Source organism: Raphanus sativus, unplaced genomic scaffold (assembly GCF_000801105.2).
Source record: "Raphanus sativus cultivar WK10039 unplaced genomic scaffold, ASM80110v3 Scaffold2029, whole genome shotgun sequence".
Classification (NCBI taxonomy): Eukaryota; Viridiplantae; Streptophyta; class Magnoliopsida; order Brassicales; family Brassicaceae; genus Raphanus; species Raphanus sativus.
In genome coordinates this window covers 64-17,814 of record NW_026617338.1, presented here as the reverse complement: position 1 = coordinate 17,814, position 17,751 = coordinate 64, and the positions used below count along the sequence as shown (strand labels likewise).

Genomic DNA, 17,751 nt, shown 5'->3' with positions numbered 1-17,751 from the left:
TACATAAAACCTATGCAAAGAGTGTGATTACACAAATATTTTACGTACATATAATTTGATTAGATATTAATAATATATCTTACTCGAATTAGATATATCACAACGCAGTGCTTCTTACATGGTTCAAAGAATACACAAGTTCTGTGGAATCCTTACATGTTTGAAGTCAATGACCTACGAGGAAGGTATGTATTATACAAAAATCATGCATATTGAAAATCAAATTGTATAATAATAATTATATCTTTATATGCAAGTTCTTGCAAATGAATTAGAGTAAGATAAATCACACCGGTGATATGTATAAACTATTGAGACTATGGAAAAAGAGATTTATGGACAGCTTTTCAAACCTCAACAGTTAAGGATTTGTATAGACATCGAGCCATTCTCACTCCCACAAATGATGAAGTGGATAAAATAAATGATTACATGCTTCGCAGTTGCCAGATAACATGTTTTGTGTTTGCTCTTATGTTCCAGTAAATTTTTTACATGTCACTCAAGTAAAGGATTTATATATGTTTCTATCTCAGTGACGTCTATACCGTAAAATCAGCACCACGAGATTAAACACAAAAAACACACAAACCCAAATTCCAACACTATATATATATATATAACTTTCTAATATTTTTCGAAAATTGCTGATCTAACCATCTCATCCCGCGCAAGGCGCGGGTTACTACCTAGTTTTCTTATTATATTCAGTAGCATTACATTAAGGAAAATTTTGTATTTTATTTTATATAGTATATTGCCTTACATTGTTTGCTAAGGAGTTGCTATGAACCATGGACACACAGAGTTAACCCTTATGCTGTCACTCGCCCACTCACATGCTAAGTTTCTTGCTAGCTGATTCCATAGCTCCTATACAACGCGTAAACATATATATTCTAAATTTATGTTAATCTTAAGTAATTAATTGTTTGCAGTGTATATACCTTTAGTAGCTCCGTAGATGGATCCAACATTGATATGCACAACTCCAGCAGCGGAGGACATAAGACACGATCTCCCTGAACCCGAAGCTTTTCAAAAAAGGATGCGCCAGCTGTGATAGATGAAAACCTGATTCGAGATTTGTTGCCATCAGAAACGAGAAGTCTTCTGCACTAAACTCTGTGGTCGGCTTTTTGTTATACAAGTTCCCGCATTGTTTACCTATATTTATAATGTATGTATGTATACAGACACAAATCAAACACAATATATAACAACATAAATTGGATCTTGCTCATGATCTTTCTTTGTACATAAACCTACAAGTATGTTGAGATTTCCTTGGAAGAGGAGAGGAAAACGGTTTTCCATGAGTTTCTCTCGTTGGACACGAGAAGAAACGTCACAAACAGAAGTGGTAACCTGAAACCCTTTTGCTTGCCACTCAAGTAAGCTTTCTTGAAGCTGAGTTTCGTCTCTGGCACATGCGTGGACTCTTGCTCCCAACATGGCTAGTTCCTCCACCAACAGCCTTCCTATTCACAGCCAGGACACATGCAATATCAATTTATACATTATTAAGCTTTACACTTTTTGATAATTATCTATATAGTCAAAGACCATATATACCAAACCAATCATTGAAATAAGAAATCAAATCAGATTCCATACTGAGTAGTTAGTATAGCATATTAATTAAGTATGAGGAATTTGCACTGACCCGAGGCCTTTGGAGCCACCGGTGACAAGAGCAGCCCATGCCTTCTAGCTCCATCTAGATTTTTCCCTCGATTTTTCTCTTGTCTCAGTCATTTCTGGTTATGAGTTTCATCAGCGAAAATCACTTATCTTATAGAGAAATAATTGGCAATGCGGCTGGGTATGAGAATATTACGTGATTGTTTTTGAACTTTGAAACCATAATTCAACATTATGATTGTGAATTTCCTCTTTTTTTCCTTTTCAATGGACAAGCGAACATAAAATTTTGACATTATGATAAAGACTTTTCTTAGGTTCACCCTAGAGAACCTAAAGGTTCACCCAACCAATAGGAACTCATCCATTTCATAATTGATATCTTTTATTAAAAAGAAACAAAATATTATCAAGTTATATTATATTTTAAATAAAAATGTTAAAAATAAATAAAATAGTAATATATGCAACAAAAAAAATTTTAAAATTTAGGGATTAAGATTAAGGTTTTAGTATTTTTAAGATTTATTGTTTTAGTGTTTAGTTTTTTTAGTTTTAAATGTAGGATTATCCAAGTGTTTATGATTTACTAAGGGTTTAAGGTTTAGAGTTAGGGTTTAGTATTTTCGATGATGGCATTTAAATATCTAATTTTTTTTGCATATACTAGAGTTTAGGGTTTAGAGTTTAAGATTATACAAGGGTTTAGTGTATACCCAAGGGTTTAGCGTATACCCAAGGGTTTAGCGTTACCCAAGGTTTAGGGTATACTTAAGGGTTTAGGGTTTATGATTTAGGGTTTAGGGTTTATGATTTAGAGTTTAGAGTTTTATTTTTTCGATGTTGTTAAAAATATATTTTTTAAATCATTTTTAACTACTATTATTTTTATTTGTTTTCATTTTATTTATTTTAAAAACATAATATAATTTGACAAGATTTTGTTTCCTTTTTTAAAGATATCAATTGTGAAATGAGTGATTCCTATTGGTTGGGTGAACCTCTAAGTTCACTCTAGGGTGACCCAAGAATAACTCTATGATAAATTAATAATCATTGTTGAATGGAAAATCTTTGCACAAATTTTCGTGACTTATTCTTGGGTTCACTCCTAGATTGAACCTAGAGGTTCACCCAACCAATAGGAATCACTCATTTCATAATTAATATCTTTTAAAAAGGAAACACAATATTATCAAGTTATATTATATTTTTAAAATAAAAAATGTTAAAAATAAATAAAAATAGTAATATATGCAACAAAAAAATTAAAATATTTTTAATTCCGTCATCAAAACACTAAACGTAAACTCTAACTCTAAACTAAAAGCATTAAACACTAAATCTTAAAAATACCAAACCCTTAATCCTAAAAAGAGTTTAAGAATTAAGATTAAAGGTTTTAGTATTTTTAAGATTTATTGTTTTAGTGTTTAGTTTTTTATTTAAAATTTAGGATTATCCAAGTGTTTATGATTTACCTAAGGGTTTAGGGTTTAGAGTTTAGGGTTTAGTATTTCGATGATGGCATTTAAATATCTTATTTTTTTGCATATACTAGAGTTTAGGGTTTAGAGTTTAAGATTATACAAGGGTTTAATGTATACCCAAGGGTTAGCGTATACCCAAGGGTTTAGGGTATACTTAAGGGTTTAGGGGTTATGATTTAGGGTTTAGGGTTTATGATTTAGGGTTTAGGGTTATTTTTTTTGATGATGTTAAAAATATTTTTTTAAATCATTTTTTTAACTACTATTATTTTTATTTGTTTTCATTTTATTTATTTTAAAAGCATAATATAACTTGACAATATTTTATTTCCTTTTTTAAGAGATATCAATTGTGAAATAAATGATTTTATTGGTTGGGTGAACCTATAGGTTCACTCTAGGGGTGAACCCAAAAATGACTCAATTTTCATAGTAACGATAAGCAAGCGGAGCCCACCTAAATATTAAGGGCCACACGGTTTATTCCTTATTGAACTTTTTCTACTTCTTTTAAAATAGTTTTCTATTTTTTTTTTACGTTTTGATAATGATTTTCCGTGCCCACAGATATAATATTTATAGATAAATATATAATAAAATATAAATACTCTAATTTTTATTTAGTTATTTTGTAATTTATATGTATAATTTATTTTAAATAATATTTTATTATTTAATTATACATGTAATTTGGATATATATATCTAGTCAATTTGGTTATTATTTAATGTATTGAACTGTATTAATTTTCCAACTTCAACAATAGTATTTTTTTGGTTGAATAGACTAAAACTTTGATTTTTTTTTTTTTGCATTTTACACTTTTGATTTTCATCATTAAATTTATAATTTTTTATTTTGTGGATTATATTGAGATATACATATCTCTTCACATAGGTGTATAATAACTTTTGTACTTAAACTAAATTTGATTAGTTTTATTTATTGCATCACTTAAAATTCTTCGTCTTAGTATATATCTTGATATTTGTGGATTTGTAGAAATAGTAGGAAAAATTGAAATGATGACAAGTATGAAGTTTTATAACGAACATTACCAATAAAATTATAAACTCATAAATGAATATCATTTATTTACAAAATATGTTTGTATGTGTAAATTTAATGTAACTCTATACTTAAGATGGAGAAAATATAAATTTAAATATCAAAATAATCATAACCGTAAAATTCATATTGGTTTATTATTTTAATTAATATATAAATTTTAAAAATCAAAAATATGTAGCCTTCAGGAATTTAACAAAAATAAATTATGAAAATGATATTTTAATATCTCAATATTAGCAATTATAAAATATTTCTAGTTCATCAATGATATTTTAGTATATGTTATTTAAATTACTTTTTAAAAATAATCTTAGAAATAGACTGATATAAAAAAATTTTTTTTTAATTTTATATATATTATGTTGTTTAATATTATTATTTTTAAAGATGAATATTTTAACATTAAAACTTTTTTTGTGAACTTTCCCTTTTTATGAAATCATATTTTATATAAAACATGTTTTCTTTCTTTTTTTGTATATGTAATTTTCATTTTTTTCTGATGATCTTGGTATCCGGGTGTCCTGAAAAAAATTTGATTAGCGCCTAGCCTAATGATCGTTTACCAAAAGTCTGGGCATTGCCAGTCGGGGAGTCCGCCAAAGGTATCTAGAGGGATAGTGATTATCCCATATTAAGCCACCAATGACTACGCACACAACTTTTTCTTAATTTGAAAAGACATATGCAGAGTTGCACGGTTTAAAATATAGTTTTTGTATTATAACACATGAATAATTTTTCAATTGTCTTATCTTATACATATAAAAAATTGATATTTTTAATATATATCAAAAAATTGGTTTGTAAACTGTCAATTTTTCAGATCCAATATATCTCTAAATCATCTATGTACACAGTAGGGCTGAAATTATTATTTGAGATTCGGATTTGTTCCGAGATCCATTCTAAAAATCCAGATTTTCCAAAAAGGGTTTAAATAATGAATATTAGATCCGTCAAAACAAGATATGGATTCAGATATCTAGATTAGTCTGGATATTCAGATATGTAGTTTTTATTAATAACTGTTTTAAAAGTAGTAATATAATATCTATATATCAAAATAATTTTATTTATTATATTTTCATTTTATAATAATATATATAAATTTTGATATATAGAAATAACTAAAAAATTATTTATTATATTTTATTTATTTATTTTAGTGATCTAAATTCGTATTAGAATATCTACTATTTTTAACGCTGATTCATTATGATATTACAATTATGATATGAGAAAGTACATAGACGATTCGACAACCGATAATTGTAGATCTCTTATAAGCCTTTCTTCCGTAATCTGCATAATTGTTTAATGAATCGTTCTCTCCGAAACTTGAAACCTGGATTTTATCTGCAAGAAATTGCATAGTCCGGAACTTGAAATCTGGATAATTACCTAGGTGTAGAAGTCTTTAAACCTTAACCACTAGGATACGGTGCTTCCACATATTAGAATATCTACTATATATTATAATTTTTTAAAGATATTTGATCCGAATCTGGATATGGATAAATAAAAGCATCATGTATCCGCTGGATAAGAAATCTAGATCCATATACTTTTAAATTCCCGGCCCCATTGGTTCCACCCTATTAGTTAGTACACTGTAGACCACTAGACCACTTCAATGCACGTTATTTTTTGGAGGAAGTTTTGTTAAAAAACTGTTTTTGTTTTTTTAGAATTTGTTAGAAAAACTGTTTCTATGTATAATAGAACAATATCTTCATCACATTCAAATCACAAGGGAAAAATCATCTTACCAATTTATCTATCATTTTTTAAGATTTCCACCGACCAAATATGTTTTCAATTAAATCTGATATTGATAATATGCTGTTGATTTTTATAGATCCAGATTAAATATTTAAATATATTTAAATACTTTCAAAAAATAAATAAATAATTAAATATTCAATTCTTTCATATTTAATTATTGAAATTCTATAAATATTTATTATTTTTATTATTTAGCTAGGAATAGAAGAAGAAGAAATGAAAACTACATATTATAATGATAACTAATTTGAAATGGATGGGGGCAATCAGCTAAAAGTAATTTAGCTAATTATTTTCCTTTTTGTTTGGAAAACTGAATCAAGAAATTCTTATGTTATTTAAAATATTTTAAATTATTATATGTAAGTATAACATATTTTGCTAAGCATGCTAAATATTGGGTACATTAACTGTAACATTTAAACGTAACATTTTTAACAAATTGTTTTAAAACTATGTAAATCATAGGAGAAATTAGAACTATTTTGATCTTTAGTTGCAGCTACTGCTTCTAGTTACATTTAGAGCCAGAATGTGCTAGAGACTAGAGTAAGACATTTTTTACGTTTTTCTTTTTCTCTCTTTCTTTGCTTGGGTTATCATCAAATATGATCTAATTTTTTTTTTTATTTTTGATGAATAAAGAACAACTAATCATTCTAAAATTTCAATTGTGTAGATTGAACATCTTTAACATTTTTTAATAAATAAAACATAAGAACCTTTTATTTCATGACCTACATAGAAGGATGGGGGTGCAATTGACACATGTTAAATATAAATAATAGAGTCTACTTTTGTAATGGATATTGGCTCAATTGGTTACAGAACTAACCCAATGACCCTCTTTTTCCGAGTTTAAACTGCTGTACACATTTGGTCTTTTATCTTTGATTTTTAAATTTTATCAATATGTTTTAATTGGGCTTAATGTATAAATGAAGTTGAACTCTGACCCATGTAAAATAATTTCTTGGGTCCGCCTATTATAATATTAATCTACAAAATTTGTGTAAATCATGCTTTATAAGAAAAATTACAACTAATATGTTACAACCAGAATTCTACGGAAATAAACCATTTCAAGTAAGCACTCATGGCAGTGATGTTCCTTTGGAGACCTACGGCATTGTAGCCGATTTGTCCTCTTTCTTTGAAGTGTATATTATTCCTAGATAAAAAAATTATGTTGCTGATGTTTTTAGAAACAAGGGCTTTGATGTAGGTGAGGTTTTTAATACCCATCAACTAACTTTTTTAAGTCGAATTAATTATGTGTGTTTCAAAAAAAAAATGGTAACAAAACTTGTTTTTCATTTTGAAATTGACTATCAATACTAGAACTGCATTACAATAATGAAACTTTTATAATAAAAATGCATATCATCTACGGATTATATTGTGACAAAATAAAATTTCGAGTTTTCAAAGCGTAGAAAAACGTAGTTATCCATTTGAACTCTTAAATGAGTTGAAGTGGACATTTATTCATAATAAGAATAAACCATTCAAGTAATCTTATTTGTGGTTTATGTTTAAACGTGCCAAGGGTACACACAAGATACAAATACAATAATTCTGAAACATATATGGCTTTCCTCTCGTCAACCTTTTTATTTGGAAAATACGAAGTAAACGTAAAGACACATAGAAGCAAACGAAAAACATAGCATCATATTGACTTCTCAAGGCAAAGACTTGCAAGATAAACCATGATAGTGGCACCTCCGTCAACGCAGATAATCTGACCCGGTAATATACGAAGCTGCCGGAAGACAGAGAAACGCAACAAGCGATGATACTTCATTTGCCTCTCCAACACGTCCAATCGCTGTCTTCGTCTCCACTTCTTTTTTTAACTCTTCATCATCGATATACTAATCAAGGGATTTTGAGACAAGTTAAACTTCAAACGTATTTTCTTATTATATTCATAGCATTACATTAAGAAAATTTTGTATTTATTTATATAGTTATTGCCTTACATTGTTTGCTAAAGGAGTTGCTATGAACCATGGACACACAGAGTTAACCCTTATGCTGTCACTCGCCCACTCACATGCTAAGTTTCTTGCTAGCTGATTCATAGCTCCTATACAACGCGTAAACATATATATTCTAAAATTTATGTTAATCTTAAGTAATTAATTGTTTGCAGTGTATACCTTTAGTAGCTCCGTAGATGGATCCAACATTGATATGCACAACTCCAGCAGCGGAGGACATAACACGATGCTCCCTGAACCCGAAGCTTTCAAAAAAGGATGCGCCAGCTGTGATAGATGAAAACCTGATTCGAGATTTGTTGCCATCAGAAACGAGAAGTTTCTGCACTAAACTCTGTGGTCGGCTTTGTTATACAAGTTCCCGCATTGTTTACCTATATTTATAATGTATGTATGTATACAGACACAAATCAAACACAATATATAACAACATAATTGGATCTTGCTCATGATCTTTTCTTGTACATAAACCTACAAGTATGTTGAGATTTCCTTGGAAGAGAGAGGAAACGGTTTCCATGAGTTTCTCTCGTTGGACACGAGAAGAAACGTCACAAACAGAAGTGGTAACCTGAAACCCTTTTGCTTGCCACTCAAGTAAGCTTTCTTGAAGCTGAGTTTCGTCTCTGGCACATGCGTGGACTCTTGCTCCCAACATGGCTAGTTCCTCCACCACAGCCTTCCTATTCACAGCCAGGACACATGCAATATCAATTTATACATTATTAAGCTTTACACTTTTGATAATTATCTATATGTCAAAGACCATATATACAAACCAATCATTGAAATAAGAAATCAAATCAGATTCCATACTGAGTAGTTAGTATAGCATATTAATTAAGTATGAGGAATTTGCACTGACCCGAGGCCTTTGGAGCCCGGTGACAAGAGCAGCCATGCCTTCTAGGCTCCATCTAGATTTTTCCCTCGATTTTTCTCTTGTCTCAGTCATTTCTGGTTATGAGTTTCATCAGCGAAAATCACTTATCTTATAGAGAATATAATTGGCAATGCGGCTGGGTATGAGAATATTACGTGATGTTTTGAACTTTGAAACCATAATTCAACATTATGATTGTGAATTTCCTCTTTTTTTTCCTTTTCAATGGACAAGCGTACATAAAATTCCACATTATGATAAAGAATTATTCTTAGGTTCACCCCTAGAGAACCTAAAGGTTCACCCAACCAATAGGAATCATCCATTTCATAATTGATATCTTTTATAAAAGGAAACAATTATCAATAATATTTTAAAATAAAAAAATATTAAAAATAAATAAAATAGTAGTATATGCAACAAAAAAATTTAAAATTTAGGGATTAAGATTAAGGTTTTTAGTATTTTTAAGATTATTGTTTTAGTGTTTAGTTTTTTTAGTTAAAATGTAGGATTATCCAAGTGTTTATGATTTACCTAAGGGTTTAAGGTTTAGAGTTTAGGGTTTAGTATTTCGATGATGGCATTAAATATCTAATTTTTTTGCATATACTAGAGTTTAGGGTTTAGAGTTTAAGATTATACAAGGTTTTAGTGTATACCCAAGGGTTTAGCGTATACCCAAGGGTTTAGCGTATACCCAAAGGTTTAGGGTATACTTAAGGGTTTAGGGTTTATGATTTAGGGTTTAGGGTTTATGATTTAGAGTTTGAGTTTATTTTTTTCGATGTTGTTAAAAATATATTTTTAAATCATTTTTAACTACTATTATTTTTATTTGTTTTCATTTTATTTATTTAAAAACATAATATAATTTGACAAGATTTTGTTTCCTTTTTTAAAAGATATCAATTGTGAAATGAGTGATTCCTATTGGTTGGGTGAACCTCTAAGTTCACTCTAGGGGGTGAATACTCTATGATAAATTAATAATCATTGTTGAATGGAAAATCTTGCACAAATTTCGTGACTTATTCTTGGGTTCACCCCTAGATTGAACCTAGAGGTTCACCCAACCAATAGGAATCACTCATTTCATAATTAATATCTTTTAAAAAAGGAAACACAATATTTCAAGTTATATTATATTTTTTAAAAAAAAAATGTTAAAAAATAAATAAAAATAGTAATATATGCAACAAAAAAAATTAAAATATTTTAATTCCGTCATCAAAACACTAAACCGTAAACTCTAAACTCTAAACTAAAAGCATTAAACACTAAATCTTAAAAATACCAAACCCTTAATCCTAAAAAGAGTTTAAGAATTAAGATTAAGGTTTTAGTATTTTTAAGATTTATTGTTTTAGTGTTTAGTTTTTTATTTAAAATTTAGGATTATCCAAATGTTTATGATTTACCTAAGGGTTTAGGGTTTAGAGTTTAGGGGTTTAGTATTTCGATGATGGCATTAAAATATCTTATTTTTTTGCATATACTAGAGTTTAAGGTTTAGAGTTTAAGATTATACAAGGGTTTAATGTATACCCAAGGGTTAGCGTATACCCAAGGGTTTAGGGTATACTTAAGGGTTTAGGGTTTATGATTTAGGGTTTAGGGTTTATGATTTAGGGTTTAGGGTTTATTTTTTTTGATGATGTTAAAATATTTTTTTTTAAATCATTTTTTTAACTACTATTATTTTTATTTGTTTTCATTTTATTTATTTTAAAAGCATAACTAGATTTTGACCCGCGCTTTCAAAGCGCGGATTTATGTTTGGTGAAAATTTTATATAATCACATTTATATAATCCGTCTTGTATATGCATTTATATAACCCGTCTCATATATGTGTTTTATATCCGGGTTTATGTTCGGTTAAAACTATATTGTACATGTATTTTTAGGTTTTTAATTTTGAATTAGATATTTTAAATATAAATCAATATAACAGTTTTATAGTTTTGATCGGTGTTTTGAAACCCGACTCGGACCTGCGGTTGAACGAATTATCGGTTTGTAACCCGGTATTTTTAATATTGTGATTTTTTTCTAATGATAAGACAAATTTGGTGATCATAAGTTGGAAATTTGTTTAAAATATATTTATATTTTTCAAAATCGTTCTAAATGATAATGATTGTTGTCAAAATTAATAATTTTAAAATTAGAAAACCGGTGGTTAATAACATTATCAAACATGGAAATAATCGATACAGTATCAAACAAAGAAATAATCGCAGGCCGAAATTAAATTAGGAAACCGGTGATTAATGACAAACCAAAAAATAATTAAGAAGAAACTGGCGCAGAATGTCCAGAATACCATTAATAAATACAAAGGAAAAGTTCTTCGGTAAGAGTAAAAGGAGTAAAAATTCAAAATATGCTTGTACTTTAATAGTATAGATATAACTTGACAATATTTTATTTCCTTTTTTAAGAGATATCAATTGTGAAATAAATGATTTTTATTGGTTGGGTGAACCTATAGGTTCACTCTAGGGGTCTGAACCCAAAAATGACTCAATTTTCATAGTAACGATAAGCAAGCGGAGCCCACCTAAATATTAAGGGCCACACGGTTTATTCCTTATTGAACTATTTTTCTACTTCTTTTTAAAATAGTTTTCTATTTTTTTTTTACGTTTTGATAATGATTTTCCGCGCCCACAGATATAAATATTTATAGATAAATATATAATAAAAATATAAATACTCTAATTTTATTTAGTTATTTTGTAATTTATATGTATAATTTATTTTAAATAATATTTTATTATTTTAATTATACATGTAATTTGGATATATATATATCTAGTCAATTGGTTATTATTTAATGTATTGAACTGTATTTAATTTTCCAACTTCAACAATAGTATTTTTTTGTTGAAATAGACTAAAACTTTGATTTTTTTTTTTTTGCATTTACACTTTTGATTTTCATCATTAAATTTATATTTTTTATTTTGTGGATTATATTGAGATATACATATCTCTTCACATAGGTGTATAATAACTTTTGTACTTAAACTAAATTTGATTAGTTTTATTTATTGCATCACTTAAATTCTTCGTCTTAGTATATATCTTGATATTTGTGGATTTGTAGAAATAGTAGGAAAAATTGAAATGATGACAAGTATGAAGTTTCATAAACGAACATTACCAATAAAATTATAAACTCATAAATGAATATCATTATTTACAAAATATGTTTGTATGTGTAAATTTAATGTAACTTTATACTTAAGATGGAGAAAATATAAATTAAAATATCAAAATAATCATAACCGTAAAAGTTCATATTGGTTTATTATTATTTTAATTAAATATAAATTTTAAAAATCAAAAATATGTAGCCTTCAGGAATTTAACAAAAATAAATTATGAAAATGATATTTTAATATCTCAATATTAGCAATTATAATATTTCTAGTTCATCAATGATATTTTAGTATATGTTATTTAAATTACTTTTTAAAATTAATCTTAGAAAATAGACTGATATAAAAAACATTTTTATTAATTTTAATATATATTATGTTGTTTAATATTATTTTTAAAGATGAATATTTTTAACATTACAACTTTTTTTTGTGAACTTTCCTTTTTATGAAATCATATTTTATATAAAACATGTTTTCTTTTCTTTTTGTATATGTAATTTTCATTTTTTTCTGATGATCTTGGTATCCGGGTGTCCTGAAAAAAATTCGATTAGCGCCTAGCCTAATGATCGTTTACCAAAAGTCTGGGCATTGCCAGTCGGGGAGTCCGCCAAAGGTATCTAGAGGGATAGTGATTATCCCATATTAAGCCACCAATGACTACGCACACAAACTTCTTCTTAATTTGAAAAGACATATGCAGAGTTGCACGGTTTAAAATATAGTTTTTTGTATTATAACACATGAATATTTTTCAATTGTCTTATCTTTATACATATAAAAAATTGATATTTTTAATATATATCAAAAAATTGGTTTGTAAACTGTCAATTTTTCAGATCCAATATATCTCTAAATCATCTATGTACACGGTAGGGCTGAAATTATTATTTGAGATTCGGATTTGTTCCGAGATCCATTCTAAAAATCCAGATTTCCAAAAAGGGTTTTAAATAATGAAATATTAGATCCGTCAAAACAAGATATGGATTCAGATATCTAGATTAGTCTGGATATTCAGATATGTAGTTTTTATTAATAACTGTTTTAAAAAGTAGTAATATAATATCTATATATCAAAATAATTTTATTTATTATATTTTCATTTTATAATAATATATATAAATTTTGATATATAGAAATAACTAAAAAAATATTTATTAATATTTTATTTATTTATTTTAGTGATCTAAATCCGTATTAGAATATCTACTATTTTTAACGCTGATTCATTATGATATTACAATTATGATATGAGAAAGATTACATAGACGATTCGAACAACCGACAATACTATCTGTCTTATGAGATCTACGCCTAACTGCATCACCTGAGTCGTTCTATGAAGATCCATGTCTGACCAGATTAACTTGCACCATGTTGTAGATCTCTTATAAGCCTTTCTTCCGTAATCTGCATAATTGTTTAATGAACCGTTTTCTCCGAAACTTGAAACCTGGATTTATCTGCAAGAAATTGCATAGTCCGGAACTTGAAATCTGGATATTACCTAGGTATAGAAGTCTTTAAACCTTAACCACTAGGGTACGGTGCTTCCACGTATTAGAGAATATCTACTATATATATTATAATTTTATTAAAGATATTTGATCCGAATCTGGATATGGATAATAAAAGCATCATGTATCCGCTGGATAAGAATCTAGATCCATATACTTTTTAAACTTCCCGGCCCCATTGGTTCCACCCTTATTAGTTAGTACACTGTAGACCACTAGACCACTTCAATGCACGTTTTTTTGGAGGAAATTTTGTTAAAAAACTGTTTTGTTTTTTTAGAATTTGTTAGAAAAACTGTTTCTATGTATAATAGAACAATATCTTCATCACATTCAAATCAACAAGGGAAAAATCATCTTACCAATTTATCTATCATTTTTAAGATTTCCACCGACCAAATATGTTTTCAATTAAATCTGATATATGATAATATGCTGTTGATTTGTATAGATCCAGATTAAATATTTAAATATTATTTTAAATACTTTCAAAAAATAAATAAAATAATTAAATATTCAATTCTTTCATATTTAATTATTGAAATTCTATAAATATTTATTATTTTATTAATTTAGCTAGGAATAGAAGAAGAAATGAAAACTACATATTATAATGATAACTAATTTGAAATGGATGGGGGCAATCAGCTAAAAGTAATTTAGCTAATTATTTTCCTTTTTGTTTGGAAAACTGAAAATCAGAAATTCTTATGTTATTTAAAATATTTTAAATTATTATATGTAAGTATAACATATTTTGCTAAGCATGCTAAATATTGGGTACATTAACTGTAACATTAAACGTAACATTTTTTAACAAATGTGTTTTAAAACTATGTAAATCATAGGAAAATTAGAACTATTTTGATATATGATTTTCTTATTGTGAAATCAAATAGTTCCTCCCTGGATCTGGATCAGGTCGCTGCTCTGGTATAAGTTGTGGAGGATAACGCAAGTTTGACCCGTGTGAAAGAAGAAGATAATGGCTTATCTCACTCTCAGATTTTAGTGGAAGAGAAACCTAGTGTTAGAATCTTGACACTAAACAGACCAAAACAGCTGAATGCTCTGTCTTTGAACATGGTATTGAATCTTTCCCCTTGCTGTTTCTTCCTCCGTATCGTACATATCTGGCTTAAATTTATCTTCTACAGGTCACTCGGTTGCTGCAACTGTTCCTCGCATATGAGGACGACCCTACTGTCAAACTTGTCATCCTAAAGGTAATTTCATTATGTCCATTTCCTGTTAGGAATATTGAAGAGGACCCTGGTGTCAAACAAGTGTATAACTTTGACACAGGGTCAGGGAAGGGCTTTTTGTGCCGGTGGTGATGTTTCAGCTGTTGTTCGTGACATCGGACTTGGCAAATGGAGACGCAGTGCTATTTCATGTCACTTGAATATACTCTCAACTATGTTATGGCCACATATAGTAAAGCTCAGGTCTCACTTCTTCTTCTGCATGCTGTCCTTTTAGTGGAAGTGTACTATATGCTCATTAACTCCTTTTGGTAAAAAAAAGTAGATTTCAATTTTGAATGGTATTGTCATGGGAGGTGGAGCTGGTGTCTGCATCCATGGTAGATTTCGTATTGCAACAGAAAACACGGTATTCCTCTGCTTAAAAATAATGTACATGTACGACAAATAGATTGGTCAGAAACAGAACATCGTACGATGTTAATAACTTTTGAGTGTTCTGCAAGGTTTTTGCCATGCCTGAGACAGCTCTAGGGCTATTTCCAGACGTAGGCGCCTCCTACTTCTTGTCAAGGCTCCCTGGATTTTTTGGTAACAAAATAAACATTCATTTGCTTTTGCATCTTCTTCAAAAGTTTTAAGGCTATTCTATTATCTTATCCTTCATGTCTTCTTGCTCAGGAGAGTATGTTGGCCTCACAGGAGCTAGGTTAGATGGCGCTGAAATGCTTGCTTGTGGCCTTGCAACTCATTTTGTGCCTTCAACGGTATCAAACTACTTTCTTTATACTATAGTTTTTATATGTCTTTTATAACATTCTCCAGTTGATGACTTTTGCTTGAAATAAGACAAGAGAGCGAGACTTTTACTCTTTGCGTCAACATTGGATCCCCTTTTGAAATGTCTTTTATTTTTTCTTGATGTGTTACACAACGTTTAACTTTTCGTTTTCCTTTCTTGACTTGCATCTTCTTTATCTAATCAGAGGTTGACTGCTTTACAAGAAGATCTTTGCAGAGTTGGTTCAAGTGATCCAGTTACCTTTGCCTCAACAACTTTCGATGCATACACTCAACATCCACATCCGGAACCTCAGAGTGCTTTCTATAGGCAAGTTCTCTCTAGTTTATTTTTCTCTTTTACTCTTTCTATGCATACACTCAACATCCACATCCTGTACTAATACACTTAAATAGTATTCATCATGATAAGTTTTATAAATTTCAACTATGTATTGGTGTCACTTTTCAATCCAACATGATCCATATCTCAGTAGATATCTTCAATGGGAATTTGTGTCACCAGTTTCTTATCTTTCCATTTACTTTTCTTTATCCAGGCTAGATGTTATTGATAGGTGCTTCTCGAGAAGAACAATCGAAGAAATTATATCTGCACTTGTAAGTTTTTTTGCCCATCTTTGTTTCAGTAGATTTTTAGAGTGGCATGTTACGGTCCTTTCCTCCATTAATTAGAAAAAAGTGAACCACTGTTCCCATTAATATATATATAGGATATGTTGATCTTGTGATTATGAGTTACAATTCGACAATGCGTCCTACCATAATATGTGTTGATTAGGAGACAGAGACCACTCATAAACAAGATGATTGGATCTCAGCTACCATTGAGCATTGAAGAAAGCTTCTCCAGCAAGCCTTTAAATCTCTCTTAGATCGGTTTGTTTCCAAGCTGCATCACAAGAATGCAAATGATGGGAAAGATAAGTTGACTGTGATTGTGTTGTATAAATTTCAGATAAGAGAAGGACGATTGCAAGGGGTGGGGCAGTGTCTTATCCGGGAGAACAGAATAGTGTCTCATGTGATGAAGGGGGAAATAAGCAAAGATTTATTGGAGGTTTGTTTTTTCAGTTTCCACGGATTAAAGTGTTGTCGGTCGTAATTAAAATTCCTTGTGCAGGGGTGTAGAGCAATATTGATAGACAAAGATAGGAATCCAAAGGTTTAACAAATCTCTCCTTTTATGATTTGGTGGTTATGTCACACTCTGTTTACGTAATGCCGTACTTATATTTCAGTGGGAGCCAAAGCGACTGGAGGATATGAAGGATAGCATGGTAGAGCAGTACTTCAAGAGAGTGGAAGAAGAGGATGGATGGAGGATCTAAAGCTTCCTCCAAGGAAACACTTGCCTGCTTCAGCGATCGCAAAGCTGTGAAGTTGACAAGGTGCATGGAGCTCATCTTGCATTGCGTGGACTAACCCATAAACCAACATAGAGAATCAACTCGACTTGTGTCATGAACAATTATGTACTTGCAGATAGAAATACCTAAAAGATGTGATCTGTGATGTGCGACCTGCGAATAGAGATAACTAAAACAAGTAAAATCCACAAACCAATCATCTAAACCTATCGATTTCCTAAATCATCTTACAGATTTTGGTTTATGATATACATACATAAACATTCAAATTCAAACCACTTATAAAATTTAGCTTAGCTTTCTAAATAAACCAAATCAATAAATACTCAATCAAATAATATCTTCTATTAATCAAAACAAAATTTATTCAATGTCGTATCCAATTTAGAACTGTATACAATTTTTTTGCTAATTATAAGAATATACTTGATTCCTACAAATTAGCCTATTTATTAATTAGACAATCTCGGCTCGTATATCCTGTTTTTTATATTTTAAAACTTACATATAAAAATTTAAAAACCATTGTATTTTCTATAAACATGTATACATAATTTATAATTTTTAATATAGCATCCTAATAAATAGTTATTATTTATTTTATATTTCTAACCTATATAACAATATTTTTTCATATAGTGTATATAATTTCTATATATATTTTTCTCGAATTTGTTCTTTTGTTATTGAATACTCGTCATAAAATACATGGTTTAACACGAAAAAATTATAACAAGAAAACAATGTAATACGATCAAATATAATAGATACATCATTTAGGATTAACAAAAAACAAAACAA

At 29.1% G+C, this 17,751-nt stretch overlaps 1 protein-coding gene and 2 pseudogenes across 1 annotated transcript; 1 reads left to right on the top strand and 2 right to left on the bottom strand.

Moving 5' to 3' along the window:
- Positions 1 to 774: 774 nt before the first annotated feature.
- On the bottom strand, positions 775 to 1,758 carry LOC130505126 (tropinone reductase-like; annotated as a pseudogene).
- A 5,920-nt stretch (positions 1,759 to 7,678) lies between these two features.
- LOC108848435 (tropinone reductase) lies at positions 7,679 to 9,012 on the bottom strand. Its single transcript, XM_018621797.2, is given in 10 exon segments — positions 7,679 to 7,707; positions 7,710 to 7,743; positions 7,745 to 7,870; positions 7,979 to 8,085; positions 8,159 to 8,221; positions 8,224 to 8,319; positions 8,322 to 8,373; positions 8,475 to 8,682; positions 8,865 to 8,882; positions 8,884 to 9,012. Coding segments are annotated over 10 exon segments (804 nt in total). The 5' UTR covers positions 8,955 to 9,012.
- Positions 9,013 to 14,572: 5,560 nt separating this feature from the next.
- Positions 14,573 to 16,996, top strand: LOC130505127 (3-hydroxyisobutyryl-CoA hydrolase 1-like; annotated as a pseudogene).
- The last annotated feature ends 755 nt before the right edge of the window (positions 16,997 to 17,751 follow it).